Below are 15,560 nucleotides of genomic sequence, written 5' to 3'. Positions count from 1 at the left end.
AGTTACTAAGAATTTCAGTTTAGCTAACGAATTTACCATTTTAAAATGCGTTGAAGGAATTCTTTGAACTCTATAATCTTAACAGTATTCAGCAGTGTATGCCTTCAGGCTCAATGCCTGGGCAATGCCATCGAGCTCCAGTAACTTGGATGTTCTGTGTAAGTTGTAAATGGGAGTGGAATATTTTCCCTTTTGAATTCATGCACCCTGGAGAAAATAGTTTCAGCCATTCTCTGAAAATCCTGGGGCAGAAAAAGTGTTTCCTTGGCCCCAAGAGCCCTATACTAGATTGCTAGGACTGTATTTCCTTTGCTGTGCATCTATTAATTTTGATATGCTCTTTACCACAGAAGAGCAGATGCAGAAATTCCTGTTGCATTTGTGCATCCCAAATGTGACCCTGCATGCAGGACAGCCGTGGTTATCCCACATGCTGGCATCTCCACCATTGTAGGTGGGAGGGCAAGGGGCAGGATTTGTCTTATAATGCAAATTACTATCAAATTGCTATAAACCCTGTAAGTTTACAGATTTGATACTGCCTCTGGCTGGGAGGAACATCTGGTTAGTCATATGTCTGGAGCCAAAAGGGTATGTTTCTGCTTATTGTTTAGAGATTATAACTGAAGAGAGGTGCAGGGGTTAAAGCTGAAGTATGTGACAAAAGGAAAATAGTACATTTGTGTTTCACTGAAAAAATGGGCATTCATAAGCACTTCTCAACTCCTAATGTAAAATAACTTGCAATTAAAGGAAGAGGAAAAAGCAAGCTTAGGTAGGGCAGAAGTTAAAGATTAATGTGAAAAAAAAAAAAAAAGTCAGCTTTCTATTATAATCATTATCAAAGAAAAACAGAAGTCCTTGAGTGAGTCTTAAATCCTTTAGCAAAGCATGTCTGACATCAGCAAGGGAACTGAGCAGCTATGATGTCTTGCTGTTGCGAACTGAAACTAGGTAACAAAAATATCTCTGAATAGATCCCAACCCACTAGAACAAAGTAAAATCCATTTTCCTTTCATGTCTTAATTGCACTGAAGCACGTAAAACACCTGTTCCTTCACCTTAACAGTTAATATACATTTCTATTTTTGGCACTTCGGTACCCCTTGCCTTTCCTGCAGTGCTGTGTATCTCATATTTGAACTGCTGCTGCTTCTGTTGCACGCCAGCACATCGAAGAGAACCAAGGAGTTAAATTTCAGACCAGGAGAAGAGGAGGTGAGCTGTCTGCTACAGTAGTTTACTGCAGCTTCCTTTCATACTGACACATATGTAGTTTGTGGTGACAGTGCTAAAGAACTGCAGACAGGCACTTAGCAGACTGGATGTGAGCTGGATGCAAAGATGCCTCACCCTGGACTTCCTGCTGGCAGTATGTAAATACACCTGCAGACTGGCCACACTGGGTTGCTTTTTTATTTTTTTATTTTTTTTTCCTTTCCAGAAGGCAGCATGAGAGGACCTGACAAAGCAACAGCATAGTTGAGAGACCTTAACCAGCATTAGATTTGTATCTATCTCAGTTGTGGGGGAAGTTTTTTTTTGGTTTTGGTTTTTTGCTTTTTGTTTGGTTTTTTTTTTTTTTTTTGGTGTGTGCTGCATATTCAGACTGAAATCTTCGTCTCTACAATGTTTGCCTCTATCTGGTATGCCAAGAAGCTGGGACGCAGGTTTGTGCATAACGCCAGGAAAGCAAAATCAGAGAAGGTATGTTCCTAGTGGGAATATAAAGCCTTATGTCTCATGCAAGCTGCCTGCTGGCATCCTGTCGTGTGTCTGGTTAGCTTTTTTTAATACCCTGAAAAACGACCTATTGCTATTCATGATTTCACGCAAGAATCTTTGAATACTTCGCATATTAGTTATTAAATACCAGGGAGAAGATCCTTTCAAAAGTCTTTATACCCTCTTTTCTTTATTTTTTTTTTTTTGTTGTTGCAAGATAAACAGCTGTACATCTGGTATGTTGTGTGTTAAAGCAGCACTCCAGTGAACTTGTTGCTGTGCTGCATTATTTTTACTAGTACAATATCAGGCTCTTAAACAACGGTTGATTGTTTGCTGCTTGTATATTTTTTCTAGTGTGGGACCAATGAGAATGTAATAACATGTTAAGCATTTATAATGTTTGGGGATTTTGTTTCATGTTACTTGTTAACATTTAACTATGTTTAACCAGCTGTTTTCTGGAAGTCCTCATAGGCAAGATTCTTCTGCCTTCTTTCTCTATGACCAAAACTCAAATTGTTTTAGAATTTGCAGTAGTGATAATTGGGGGATATCAAGGCAAATGCCTTTTCTTCTAAATATGGAAAGTATTTAGTTAGTAGACCTGCATTCAAGTTTTGTTTAAATTAACATACAAACCATTTTCAAAATGGGACTGATTCCTCTTTTATAAACTCAGCATTAGATTGGGGGAAAAAACTTTAATGCAATGTTATAAAGTTACCTCATTAGTCTGTTAATGATGACTTCCTCTTTTCCATGCTGTCTTTGATGTAGTAAAAGAATTTATAAATGGGTTGCTTTATTATTTCTTTGATATATCATATGCTAATACAGCCACCAATCCACTAAGTAATTATCCATTGCTTGAATTCCTCTGCAACTAGAAAACCTCTTCACCTAGAGAAAATTATTAGCAAAAATACATTATATTTATGGTTGGGGAGGGGAGAATGGGCAGAATTTTGCTTTTCTGCAAAATATTCCCAGTGGTTAAAAAGGTGCTGTGTGGTAATTTTGAAATTTAAACATCCAAGCCATTGGGAAGTTATCCCAGTAATAGTGATTTATAAATTTCACACCGTATGCATAACGGAAAATAGAAATGCAGATAGCAATACACGGGACTGTCAAACTTTCTTTGTCATTAATCATGTTTCAACAAAGAGGACATCATATAAACTCTCCTGCTGTTTGTGTGTTGCTGTGGGAGGAAAAAAAGTTGCAGCCTGGATCTTCGTTAGTCCTGAGGGGCTCCCTCCAGAGGAACATTTGCTTTCAGGCTTCCTCCAAGCTGGCAGAGGCAGGATGAGTGGACACATTCCACTCCTGACACAGTGGGGCTCACTCAGGAGCTTTAAAATCAGATCTACTATGGGTTGTTTAAAGCGTGTATGTGTATAGATTATTCCAATAACCTTGCAAAAATACATAAAACAGTGCCAGAGAATTCACTAAGAAAATAAATTAATCTCTATAGAGTCCCGTAACATAGACGAAGAGAATGCTTTAAATATTTTTGCTCTTTTTCTTTTGCTCATAAGGTATTTGCAAATATTTTTGGATAAAGCTATTATAATACTACTTATTCAGCTCTATAGGACTTTCAAAATAACTAAGACAGCTCAGGTCAGTGCTATTCAAGCTTTGAAGCCACACCTTATAATTTTTTAGAGAAAAGCTTTTCTTGAACATTTTTTGAGCATGCTATTAACATATTTGCAATGGAATTTTATTTTTGCCAGAAGACAGTAAGCATACAAGAAAACATCTTGTAAGATGTTTACTTATTGTCTTATATCAAAAATAAAATGTTTTTCTTGTAGCTTTATTCCACAGGCAGGGTTCACTTTTAATTTATTTATTTTTTTTCATAAATCAATGGAGTGCTCCAGAAAAGGCACACAATCCCATTTCTAGCAGGATGCTATTTCAATAAGTGCTATTGATGATTGGAAGCTGATCAACACTGACATCTTCAGTACAATACCTTGGTAACAGAAGAACACAGATATGAAAATAGGTCTATCAAAAAGTAAATTAAAATAACATTTAACTGCATGGCTTGTTTTGGTTTTGTCTTTTTTTGTATAATGGTTGAATAATCAAATTATTATGCAGTTTTGCCTTACATATTTTTTTTCTGGAAGAATAATTAGCTTTTTCTCTGTGTGCATGATTTGAATTAAACATTGTTTTCTTAATGTGCTTTTGGAAGTAATATCATACACCAATAATTTCTAATAGCCTATGTTTGCAAAAAGAGTTTCTTGCAGTTAAAATCTGCATAGCAGGGATCAGAACAGTATGGCTCCATAGCAGGTTTTTCTATTATGCTTAGCGTCTTCAGACTAGTATGAGTGAAGAATTTTTTTAAGCAGTATTCCTAAGAACCAGAAATTTTGTATGAGCCTATTTGTTCTCTTAGGACCAGGAAGAAAATTGTTGAGCGGGGGACACACATGACAGAAGAGGGTTATAGCATGGACTTATGTGTGTACACACACATATGCACAACCTGACAGAACAGTTCCTTAAATGTTGGGAAATTTGTGCCTGAATTGTGCAGAGAGATGCACTTGAACTGGGATTTCCCAGGTGACTGTGTAGGGAAGCTGAGTTCCCAAGGTGCAAACCAGAGCATACAGTGCCAGGGGGGTGCACACAAAGGATGGTTATTGGGGCAGTCCTTTGTGGCAAGAGCTAAGGCGACATTAATGTGACAGTGTGGTGCTCCTCTGTGCATGCTGTGTTACCTGCATGAGAGTGTATGGTTGTGGTGATGTGGGTGGGCTTGGCCCCAGTGTCTCTAGAGCTCCCCATCTTTTCCAAAGCTGGAGTTCCCATCCCCACACCTCCCATCTTCCTGTATCTCCCAGCTCCTCATCTCCCCATACCTGAATATGGCAGTACCTACTCTGGGAGAGATGGCATACAGATTGTCCCAAAATGAGCAGGATGTGCTGCTTCTTGATACTGTGAGACCTGCAGAATTGCAGCCTGACGATTAGGGGCTGTCAGGAGCTGGAACTTGGCCTGTGCTGGAGAAGCTATTTTGGTGGTTGGTGAAGGTAAAGTGTACTAGTAAGTGGCAAAGAGTTGGGAGACCAAAGGGAGGAGGTTGACCAGTTCTCGCTAACCTGGGCTGGTTTTCTGATCTCCCTAACTAATACCTGCTGTTGAGTGCCAGCACTGCTGCTTCTCGCCTGCATTGCCAGTCCTTGCTTCCCCTCCAGCCTGACATTTCCTTGGAGGCTCTGGTCAGATGAGCTGGACCCTGTGGTAGGGCACTGTCTCATTGACTCCTGCCCATAACTTAAGGACTACCTGGTAGACATTAGGCTTCTAAAACCCAGACATGAACTCTTATTGTTAAAATTTCATCTGGAGAGTAGAGAAGACATCTGTGAAGAACTGGATGAATGGCAGCCTTAGGTGTCCTAACCACGATGATAATGGTTCTTTCAAGTTAAGCAGCATCCACCAGTATTTTTATTTTAGTCATATTTTTATGATATAACGAAAAGACTTATTTTAATGCAGAAATGGGATAAAATATTTTGAAAACCTTAAAACTTTGGAAAATTGAACTCTCTTTCCCAACTAGTCCTGGCTAAAACTGCTTATCTCTATAAGTAAAATGGGATAATGCTAATTGATTATTCTTAAAGCTCCTTAATTGTATCTTAAAGTTATCATTTTGCCAGGGAAAACTCAAGCATGTCAAAGTTCCTTATACTTTCTTGGTTTTATTAGGCTGGATCATAAACTCTTTCCAGCATATATTGCAGTTGTTATCTACAAATCTAATCTCAATCTGGTTGTTTTGGCTTGATTGCTAGTGTTACTCCTTCCCAAAGTAGCGTGATATTTAGTTTACAGGGAATGCTGCCACTAATATTGCCTGAAAACAATGGAAGTCCTTTCAAGGCAGCTCCGCTCTTACGTGTTTAATTAAAGATATTTAAATACTTTGTCACATGAAAGGATTATTGTTATGTGAGTAAACATGATCATTTTAACATTGGAACTAGAATAACTTAAGGCAAAGATTGATGTCTTGAATTTTTCTCATTAAAACACCGTCAAGCAGAAATCAAGAGATGTTAACTGCATGTGGTTATGCTGTAAAAATAAGTACTTTAAATGATTGGAGAGGTACAGCAAAGTAACTGAGCAATTAATCATGTTGATCTGAGAGGATGAGCTAAAGCAGTGTGAAGAAGCTTCTGATGAATCTTCACTGTATTGATAGAATTTGGTTTTCAAGGTTCAATATCAAAGGTGAGGAAAGACTTGCCAAAGTCACCCTATCATTTAATTTCAACAGGGAAGTTGAATACTGTTTTTTGTGCTTGTTCAGAAGTGGAACATGTTTCAACTTTGAGACCCAAATTTTAAACAGTGCTAGAATTAGTCACATTGTTGAGTTTTTACATCTGAAGATACCAATCACTTTAAAAAGAGGCTCCTGCTTGTGTGTTATTTTTGGGAGCAAAACAACAGGACCCATGTGAAGTGTTTAAACGAGTTGACTTTTGCCATCATTTTACAGAATAGCATTGTTAGCATTCTCTTTCTAGCTTTTAGATACCAAAGTGCTCTTAAGGTGTTATCAGTTCTTAGAACAGATGTCCTGCATTTGAAAATATGTAATTTTACCCCAGAAGGTTTAGTTTTCATTCCAGTTTAACTCATTTATTAATTTTATAATTTAAGACAGAAGCAGTTTAGATTTAAAAATAGGTGTATATATATTATGATACAAATAACATGCAGTTTCTAGACTATCAGTTGTAAGTAAAAATAAAGATTACCCATAAGCAACATTCACAAACTGAACAGTATCAATTTAAGAGAGAAGTTCTAAATGTAACGTAGCGGGGACTAGATAAGTAGAACATAGTCCAGCAGATGGGTTTTCATTCTATATGTTTTAGAGTCATTTTGGGTAAATCAATTATCCTTGGTAGACTGGCAGGCTGCAATGAAATATTTGCAAAAAAACAGTAAAACATGCCTTAAGAGGTTAACAAAATTGGGATATGCAACAAAAAAAAAAATTGCCTGTAAATGCAGGCATATTTAGTCATTTTTCTGACAGCGTCCTGGCAATAGCGACAATTAACTCTTCATGTCAAGTTGACACTTGATATCTAGATCATTCTTATATCTGTATTTTAATGGAGCTAATTGCAGAGTAGGCTGTTCTAGGCTATGTATTCTGATTTCATTTTTACTTTGTTTGCAAGTAGCTGCCCAGCAATATAATTTGAAAGAGATAAGAGGTTCACTTGAAACGGTAATTACTCACAGAACAGAATAGAAACTTTATGATTAAGAAATCATAAAACATAATACCAGATAAACACATTTTTCCTTACAGTATTTTTAGATACATATATTTAATTCCAAACAAGATAAAGTCTCTCTTTCCTTCAATATTTGCATGTATATGTTAGATTTCTTAACAAGTGCTCTCTTTCAAACCAGAGCTTAGCAAATTATTTCCAGTCCACTGGGGTTGCGATGAAGCGATAAAACTTGCAGGTCTAGTTATTGCCTTGGCGAAAGGTGAAATGACTGCTTCGCTAAGGGACATCTCCTGTAGCTGCCAGATGCTGTAAGGGTGGGGGTTAGTTTTTAGTTGTATTTGGGCAATGGAGGGCCCACATTGACCAGATTCAATGGGGTGACAAAAGTGTGTCACTCATTTGTAGAACTACCTGTTCGAACAGACACCAGAGCTATCTCAGACCTCTGGAGGAATCTTTTCAAATGGACTTTGTAAGTGCTCTATTTTACAGTTTTATGGAGAGATCTTATCTTTTCACACATAACCGTGTTGAGAAAAATATGCGAGTGTTCCTGTATCCAGAGCTCGTTGTGCCTTTTGCTTTAGCACAGTTGGAATTCTAAGACATTTTCTTATATTGGGATTTAATCCAGAAACATATAGCCACTCAACTCTTTTATTTTTTCCTTTCTTTATTATTTGCAGTTGGTTATAGTCCCAGATATGCCATAATTAATATATAACAGTAGGGATAAGCTGCTTAAGTAGAGATTTACTATGCTTATAACTCACTTTCCCCTCAAAATCACCATAATAATAATAATAAATAAATTCAACTAATCTTGAAAAAATGCAAGAGGGAAGTTTTAAAATAAGATACTGATCAACAGTAAACTACTGGAGTTAATCCTTTGGAATCCTTTATTTCAAAGTGGTATTTCTCTTTTTTTCATCTGTGAGGGATTTTGTTCTTGTTTTGCTTTCCCATTCCATCTGCACAGGCCCAGCACCTACCTGTAGCAATTCATGAGCAATAAGGGAGATTCCTCTTTTAAATTAGCTTTTGCTCATTAAAGAAATATCTGTTAATCAGCTATAGGTGAACTCCTTGTAAAACACAGATTATCTTCTCTCCTTCACTCCAGTTTAATCTAAAAGGTTTCTAATCTTCGCTGGCTGCTGTACGTTGATGTATGTCTTCTCTTTCCCCCATGCGTTGTCGTTGTGACAGACACACTGCTGGGTGTATCTGCCTCTCAGGTACAACAAGGTCTTTAAATCATAATAGGTGTCTACAGCATGTCACTTAAACCAGTTTTTCCTTTGCTGATCTAGCCAGTGTTGTGATCATCTCAGAAACAGGTTAAGTAACTTTTCCACTTAAATTTCATCTTGTTTGCTTAAAAACAAAAGCAAGACGGACAGGAAGACCTTCAGGAAATGACTGCCACACCGGTCGTTGCATCAATTGCTGCTCTGAGTGCTCGTGCTGTGACTCAAATGGAATCAGTGTGGACCTGCTTCTAATGAATAAGTGGGCTTATTATCATAGACTACAAGTTACTCTGTTTTTTCAAAGAAAATTTTTTTCTCAGTTTCTCTTTCCTGTTTCCGTTCAATAAATAATTTATCATTTCCCCCTTGTTTTGTTTCTTTTTTTTAAAGAGAAAAAGTAGTATATTTACTGCATTTGAAACTTCAGTTGGATTTTCCACACTTTAGTCTACATTGTATATCACATTCTGTTAAATCCCAGTGTGTAGCATTGTGAATATAATATTTAATTCATAAGGTGCTCATTATTTTATTAGAATTGTTTTGTTTCTTTGCATTTCTATGCAGTGTTCAAGTATATTATGGAAATGGCTCGTGTGATGTGCAAGTATGATATTTATAATTTTTTTTTTGGCATTACTTGCCTCTCTGTCCTGCATATGCAATTCAAAACAGCGCATAATAAAATAGTTGTTTGATTTGCGTTCTGAACTGCATTTGGCATCACTCGCTATGTTTGCAAATAGAGATCAGTTTGAAACACTGACAAGAAACAATCTGTCCTTTGGCATTAGAGTCCCTGGAGAAAACTGGGACGAGAATTCTCTCGCTAGTTCCTGAGGTAGATTATCAAATTATACTTCACAGGTTTTTAATTTACTGTATGGACCATTACAGCTGGTATGTATATAACTTGCTCCCCCTGGAAGGCACCCTGCCAAAGACGGGTGTGTGCAAACAGCTTTAGTAAAATTTAGAATTATTGTCATGTAATATGATTCTCAAGACAGTTTATTTTAAAGGAGGCGCATTTTTTTTTATGGTGCAAAAAAATTTCTCTGCGATACACTGCTTAAAATGTCGATGCATGTCAGGGAAAGCTTGGTTATAGCTTTAATATATGTTAACAGCTTCAGATGGGCAATTTGAAAGAATCAAGGGATTAGCTGGTACGTGCAGTATGAGAGTTTTTACCACCAGGAAGGAGGCCCAAATGTCACGTGAAGCATTCACAAACTGTTCCGAAGCTCTCTTTTTCACCACAGCTGACATGCACCTCAGAAAACAGCGAAACAAGGTGCCCCGTGATTTCCCCCCAACCCCTTGCAAGTCTGTTCATAAAGGACAGCCTTTAGACACAGAGTAAGGGTACGGCTCCCACAACTCTTTGCTCTTCCGAGATGACCGGTGATGATACCAGCACTATGCTGAGTGGCTCATTGTGTTCAGCTATCCTATTAGTTAATCAATTAATTAATCTTAGCCAGTATTAACTAGTCTGAGGCTATCACATGCCTTTCATGATGCTCAGCAGTGCAACAGTTTGTCATTATTAAACTGGAATTGGATTTGAATAGCAAACTTTGCGTGAAAACTTTCCATTTCAGTCCTAGACAAAGATTTTTTTCAATTTACTTCAATCTGTCTTCCATTAAGTTCTTCCATATTCCATGCAGTGGTGTTTAAACTGAGCATGGATTGAGTAATACCAGCAATATCATTTACCTTACTTTTAAAAAGCTTCCAAGTTACCTTCAGAAGCAAGGTCATACCATTAGGATAATGTATTAGATGCTGAAGTGTACTACGAGACCCACCACCAAATGTATACTTCTTTATTCTGTTTAGAGTGTTGAGTAGCTATAGCACAGAATTTTATAAATCTATGAAATATTCTTTAGCCTTGAGACATAAGGAAGATGTAGAAAAACGTGTTTTACTCATTTTCTAAAACATTTTTCTAAACTGTTTTCCAGTTAGCAGATGAGTTATGTATACATAGTTGTGGTTTTCTTATCTGACAACTGTTCCAAAGATTTTAGGTGCATTATTTTTGAGGAGACTGTCACGTACTTTTATGAGGTAGCAAAAGGTCAGGATATTCTACGTTATTAATAAAAACAGCTTGACAGTTAAGAAGTATCAATTTGCTGTTTTGAAATAGATGTTCAAGATTAAGTGAAAGCGATCCCGCTGCTACTCTTTGTTTCCAGGACTACGCTTAGAGCCTGATCATTGTTTTGTTTGGTGTAATATTCTATTGAATGAGCCCTCCTCTAGAAGTGGGACACGCTGTTATTGTTCTTAACTTACTCCAGCCTATTTTGCTTTGCTCTCTCCATTCTTGACATTCATCTTTCTTCATAAGGGTAAAAGAAGTCCCTGCCTTCCTCGTCTGGAGCCATGTTATTTGAGTCAGTGAGACAACAGGAAAGAATACTTCAAAAAAAAAAGAAAAAGAAAAGGAGAATTCCTCATTGTCCATCTTGCTATACATTTAACAGCTTCTGAAACACTCAGCTACGTTTATTCACCTAATACCTGTTTTGAAAGCTCACCTTAAATAGATATGCTGCATATCTTCATTTGCTGTTCAGGTTCAACACTGGGAAGGATATATGCATGGTGAGAAGGCTCTACAAAAGGTCCATGTGCAATTTCCTAAAATGCTCATGAGCCAAAATTTTTAATATAAATCTGGATGTATAAATGCAAATGCATTTAAAAAATTTCACCTGAAAGGCTTTGAAAACTGAATCTGAAACAAAGAATTACAGAAATGTGCATAAGAAAGTTAAAATAACATTAATTAGCAATGGTACTTTTCGCAAGGAAGACTATTACATTGCAAATGCAAAAAATGTCCTGCTGTAAAGAATATAATAGGTTTTTTTTTCTCCAAACTCTATTTATTTTAACTGGCATATGAAGCACGTTGTGCTTTCAATTAATTTAGTATGCCATTTTAAAATTATTTCTGTTGGAAGTTCTGCAGGGAACAGAGCTATCAGTAAATAGCGAACTGGATAGCCAAGTACACGATTTTTCACTTATCTGGTAAGGGCAAACCCCACAAAAGGGACTGTGTTTCCTACCACTCTTTTTAGTTTACCATTACTGCCCACAATATAGTTAAGATTTTTATCGTTTAAAAGATTGTTTAATTTCAACAGAGCACCTTCAGCTTCGCTACCCTTCGTAATTAAATATTTAGTTGTGTAGTAAATTAAGCGTGTCATGATCTCTGCAAAGTGGTTCTCCGTTTACTGCTGCATAAATGTTTTACAAGCTGCAGTATTGTTTCTAGTAAATTAATAATGAAGATTTAGATTTTAACTGATTAATAATCTAATTTACTATTTAGGAGGAATCTAATTTAGGACTGGAAATAAAATTGAGGTAAACATCTTTGGCACTGATCCCAGTTCTCTGACAAATTTACCAAGTGATAAGGAAAAAACAAGTCAGGGTAAAAGAAATTAAGAGGTTAGAACTTCTAGAAGAGGAAGCGTTTCCCTGTGGAAACTGAAAATGCTTTCTAAACTGCAGTGTAGTTGCACTTGACTTATCCTGTCATATCATGAATAGTCAGTACAAGTTTTATACAGAAAATTGCAGCAATTTGTAAGATAAAGAAATACGAATTTTGCATAAGCAAGGAACTACCTAAACTACTTGACTTAAAGCAAGTTTATGGTGGCATTGTAGAAATTTTGTAATACTCCCTAGAATATGACTTCTGTTTCTGGTGCCCACAGAACAACAACAGAAAGTATATTAGGAAATGTTCAAAAGTAGAATGGCCTAAATAAGTCGTTGTGAGGTGGGATTGAAAAACACAACAACCAAAAATTAGGGTTGTGAATAACTGTGCTATCACAATTAGGTATTGTAAAAATATGGGAATGAGCAGGCTATTGAAAACCTTGTGCTTTCTAAAAAGTGATTAAGTTGCTGGGACTGATCAAGTTTTATGTCAAAGTAAGTTACAGTGTGTAGAGGAAGAAAAATTAACTATCAAAAACAGCTAATAAAGAGAGATGCCTGACATCTTGCTTTTCCTTCTACAGCTTGAGGGCCTGAAAGCTGGGCTTGTGCGGTTATAGGGTCTGAGAGCCTCATGTTTGATGCCTTCTCTACCGCTGTTTAGGGTAAACAGCTCTGGTTTTGCCGTGTTTGGCAGTATCTTCAGCAGCGCTTACAGTTCTGACTAGAGGTAGTAACTGTAATTAGTCAACACTTCATAGCTTCATCTGATGGCTTCCTGATGTTGAGATGAAATTCTTCACCAAGAACAATTGGCAGTAACTGTGTAGGTTTTACTTCTTGTATCTACCATTTTTAATTTCATACTTTTCCAGGATATTTTCTGTCAGTAGTACTCTTGTGTCAGTAGTCCTTTTCTGCTTTTAACAAGTAGAAGTTTAATCCAAGAACTGAAATACTTAGGTTTAATTTTGGACCTGTATGTGAAACATTATGGTTTGTGTTTTAGAGGATTCCCCTGGGTTCATCCAATAGTCCTTTTTGGCCATTCTTTTATTACAATATAAAGTAAAAATTTGGCTGTATTCCAAATTTTCTGGTAAGAACGAATTGAGTAGAAACACCACGGTTTATCAAGAACCAGAACCTGTCCTGCTGTGTTTCTCTGTACAAATAGGTCATATTTGTTGAGTGGAGAGAAGATTATTTTAATTGACATAATTAACTTTTCTTGTGATTATCTTCGTCTTGAAAATGCATTTTGCTCTTTCCCAATTACAGCTTTTTCTCTGATAGAGCTAAACATGCTGTGTGTAATAATGAAGGTGGTTTTGGAAGGACTTAATGTATATAATTGGAAACTAAGATGAGGTAGTCTTCTATCAGCAGGAGGGTAGGAGAGCTGGGCTGTATAATTGAAGTACAGTGTAATGGGATTACCTACAATTTTTAAACATTGCTTTCATTAAGGAAAATAATAAGCATATTTATTAAATATAGTCTCTGCTTGGGACAATATTTGTTATTATGAAAAAGCTTTTGTAATTAAGCTTGGGTATAAAAATGTATCGAACATACTACATCAGTTTCTGGAAAATGCTTTTGTGCATAAAATTTTACTAAAATAGAAAGAGCTTTCGCAGCAGAGGCAGTTAGCCAGGTATTAGTAGAGCTCACATCTACCATTCACTGTAAATTTTTCTATGTGCTTTCAACACAGTCAAGGTCAAATCAAAAGAAAAGTCATAGTCAAATACACTTAAACATTTGTCTTTATGAAAGCCTTCAACGATTCTACTGTTTTTCATGGTTATACTTAGTGGAAATGAAGGCTAGATTTTTTTCTACAGAGTATTTTCTTGCTGAAGCTACAGAAGTATGATGTTTTAGGAATTATGGGATGGGTGTCTATGACCCAAATTTTGCAGGCAGCCACATAAAATTCTCCTAGGAGTCCTTCTTGTTCTTAAATATGCATCTGTGACAATCTCCATAAAAATATAAAGTATTTATATACTTTTTAAAGCACTTTAAATGTGAATGCTATGTTGGTGCTTGGGATATAATATGGTCGTCCCTCTGGATGCTTTTTTATTTCTTTTCGTTATCACTTTCGAGGATTTCTCTTCAGAAAATCACTACATTAAATTGTGTAGCTACTTTCCTTAGTCAAAGCTTGTACTGAAAAGAACTACAACAAGTGTTACAAACCCTCCCAGATTACTTCCAGGAGTTCTGCTTTGGCAGTGTCTAGGACATGTTATTCATTGGGTTGTAAGGTATATCTTTAGATAAAGGATGTATATGGATTGGGATTTGCCTATGGTGTCAGTATACATCTCAGATTAAAAGTTTCTTCTGTCATACTGTACATATACAAAAATGCTGTTTCTTGCTGCAGACCTTCTCATTATTCTCAGCAACCTGGGATTCCTGAAGGCCAGTCTGAACCATAAAGAGTGAGGTGACAAAGGCATGGAGTACCTCAACCATTACCATGTCCTGTATCACCAGGTCCCCTGCCCCATTCAGCAGCAGGCCCACATTGTCCCTTGTCTACCTTTTGCTGCTGAAGTACCTACAGAAACTTTCTTGTTGCCTTTCATGTCTCTTGCCAGATTTAGCTTTGGCTTTCCTAACCCCATCTCTGCATACTCAGACAGTGTCTCCATATTCCTTCCAGGTCCCTTGTCCCTGCTTTCACCTCTTTCATACTTCTTTTTTATATCTGAGTTTTGCTGGGGGCTCCTTTGCATCCATGCTACTCCATGCTACTCCTGCTACTCTTGCTTATCCTGCTCTCACTGGGATAGATCATTCCGAAACTTGGGGGAGATGATCTTTGAAAAATAACCAGCTTTCGTGGACCCTTGTTCTATCCAGGACTGTATCCCATGGAATTCTTCCAAGCAGATGCCAAGAGAAACAATGGTCATAGGTTTGTCTTATGCATGGCACTCATTTTCAAGCATATTATTGTTAGAGGAAGTTCAAGTCCAGTCTCTGCAATCATTTGCCACACTGAGAACTGACAGAATGATGCCAACTCGTATAAATCTGTACAAGTAGTTCTTGAGGGAATGTATAAAAATGGAAAATGTAATCTTGCATACTAGGTAAAAATATCAACCTTTAATCACAGCCCTACCTGGGTTCTTCTCAGATGCAGATTTTTTTTTCTTCTTTTTTCCTCATTACTGCTAAGGATGATTATCTCTCTTGCAAGGAAAAATCTTTTGGAAGCAGGAGGTGAAAAATCCCAAGAAAAAAGTTCATGTCATTTGTACTTATCAAGAAAGAGGGAAATACAAGATCTGGAATACACAGTTAAACACTAACTCAATTTTAACTGTTTTAGCTGCATTTGCCCTGCGATTGTCTCTTTTCCAAGACCTCTCACAAAGAGCTTTGTCTTTATGTCAGTATATTTGTAACTTAAGAGCAATTTGCAAAAGCTGGCAACATCATATTCCCCTCCCTTTTCCCAAGTGGAGGGTTGTTTAATATTTTCCATCCCAACTTTCAGCAAGTTCTGCTATCTTCTGCTTGCTAGTGACATTCCCACACATCTCTTAAAAGTTTCTTTTACTCCCCTGACACCTTCCCTCCTTTCATTATCTTCACATAAATTTGGCTAGTTAGACCACATAGTAAAAATTTCCTATTTTTGCTTTTAACTATGTCATGCTGAAGTAACTTCAGATTCTGATACTGACAACAGAGTGAAGGAGCGTTTTCCTCAGCTGAAGAGTGTGGGGATGTTCAAGCCCATAA

The 15,560-nt window shown here is 36.9% G+C and overlaps 1 protein-coding gene across 3 annotated transcripts in view; it reads left to right on the top strand.

Moving 5' to 3' along the window:
- DLG2 (discs large MAGUK scaffold protein 2) overlaps positions 1 to 15,560 on the top strand; it is a 673,276-nt gene that overhangs the window by 136,281 nt on the left and 521,435 nt on the right. Inside the window, exon 1 of one of the 3 annotated variants that reach the window (XM_074147613.1) lies at positions 1,631 to 1,708. The exons of the other annotated variants lie outside the window; for them this stretch is intronic. Coding sequence (XP_074003714.1) covers positions 1,631 to 1,708 — 78 coding nt within the window. Of the gene's footprint in view, positions 1 to 1,630; positions 1,709 to 15,560 lie in introns of those variants that run through there. 3 annotated transcript variants of the gene reach the window in all.

The sequence above is a fragment of the Numenius arquata genome, chromosome 1, assembly GCF_964106895.1.
Source record: "Numenius arquata chromosome 1, bNumArq3.hap1.1, whole genome shotgun sequence".
NCBI classification, from domain to species: Eukaryota; Metazoa; Chordata; class Aves; order Charadriiformes; family Scolopacidae; genus Numenius; species Numenius arquata.
The sequence above is the reverse complement of the archived record's forward strand: the minus strand, read 5'-3'. Positions and strand labels throughout refer to the sequence as shown.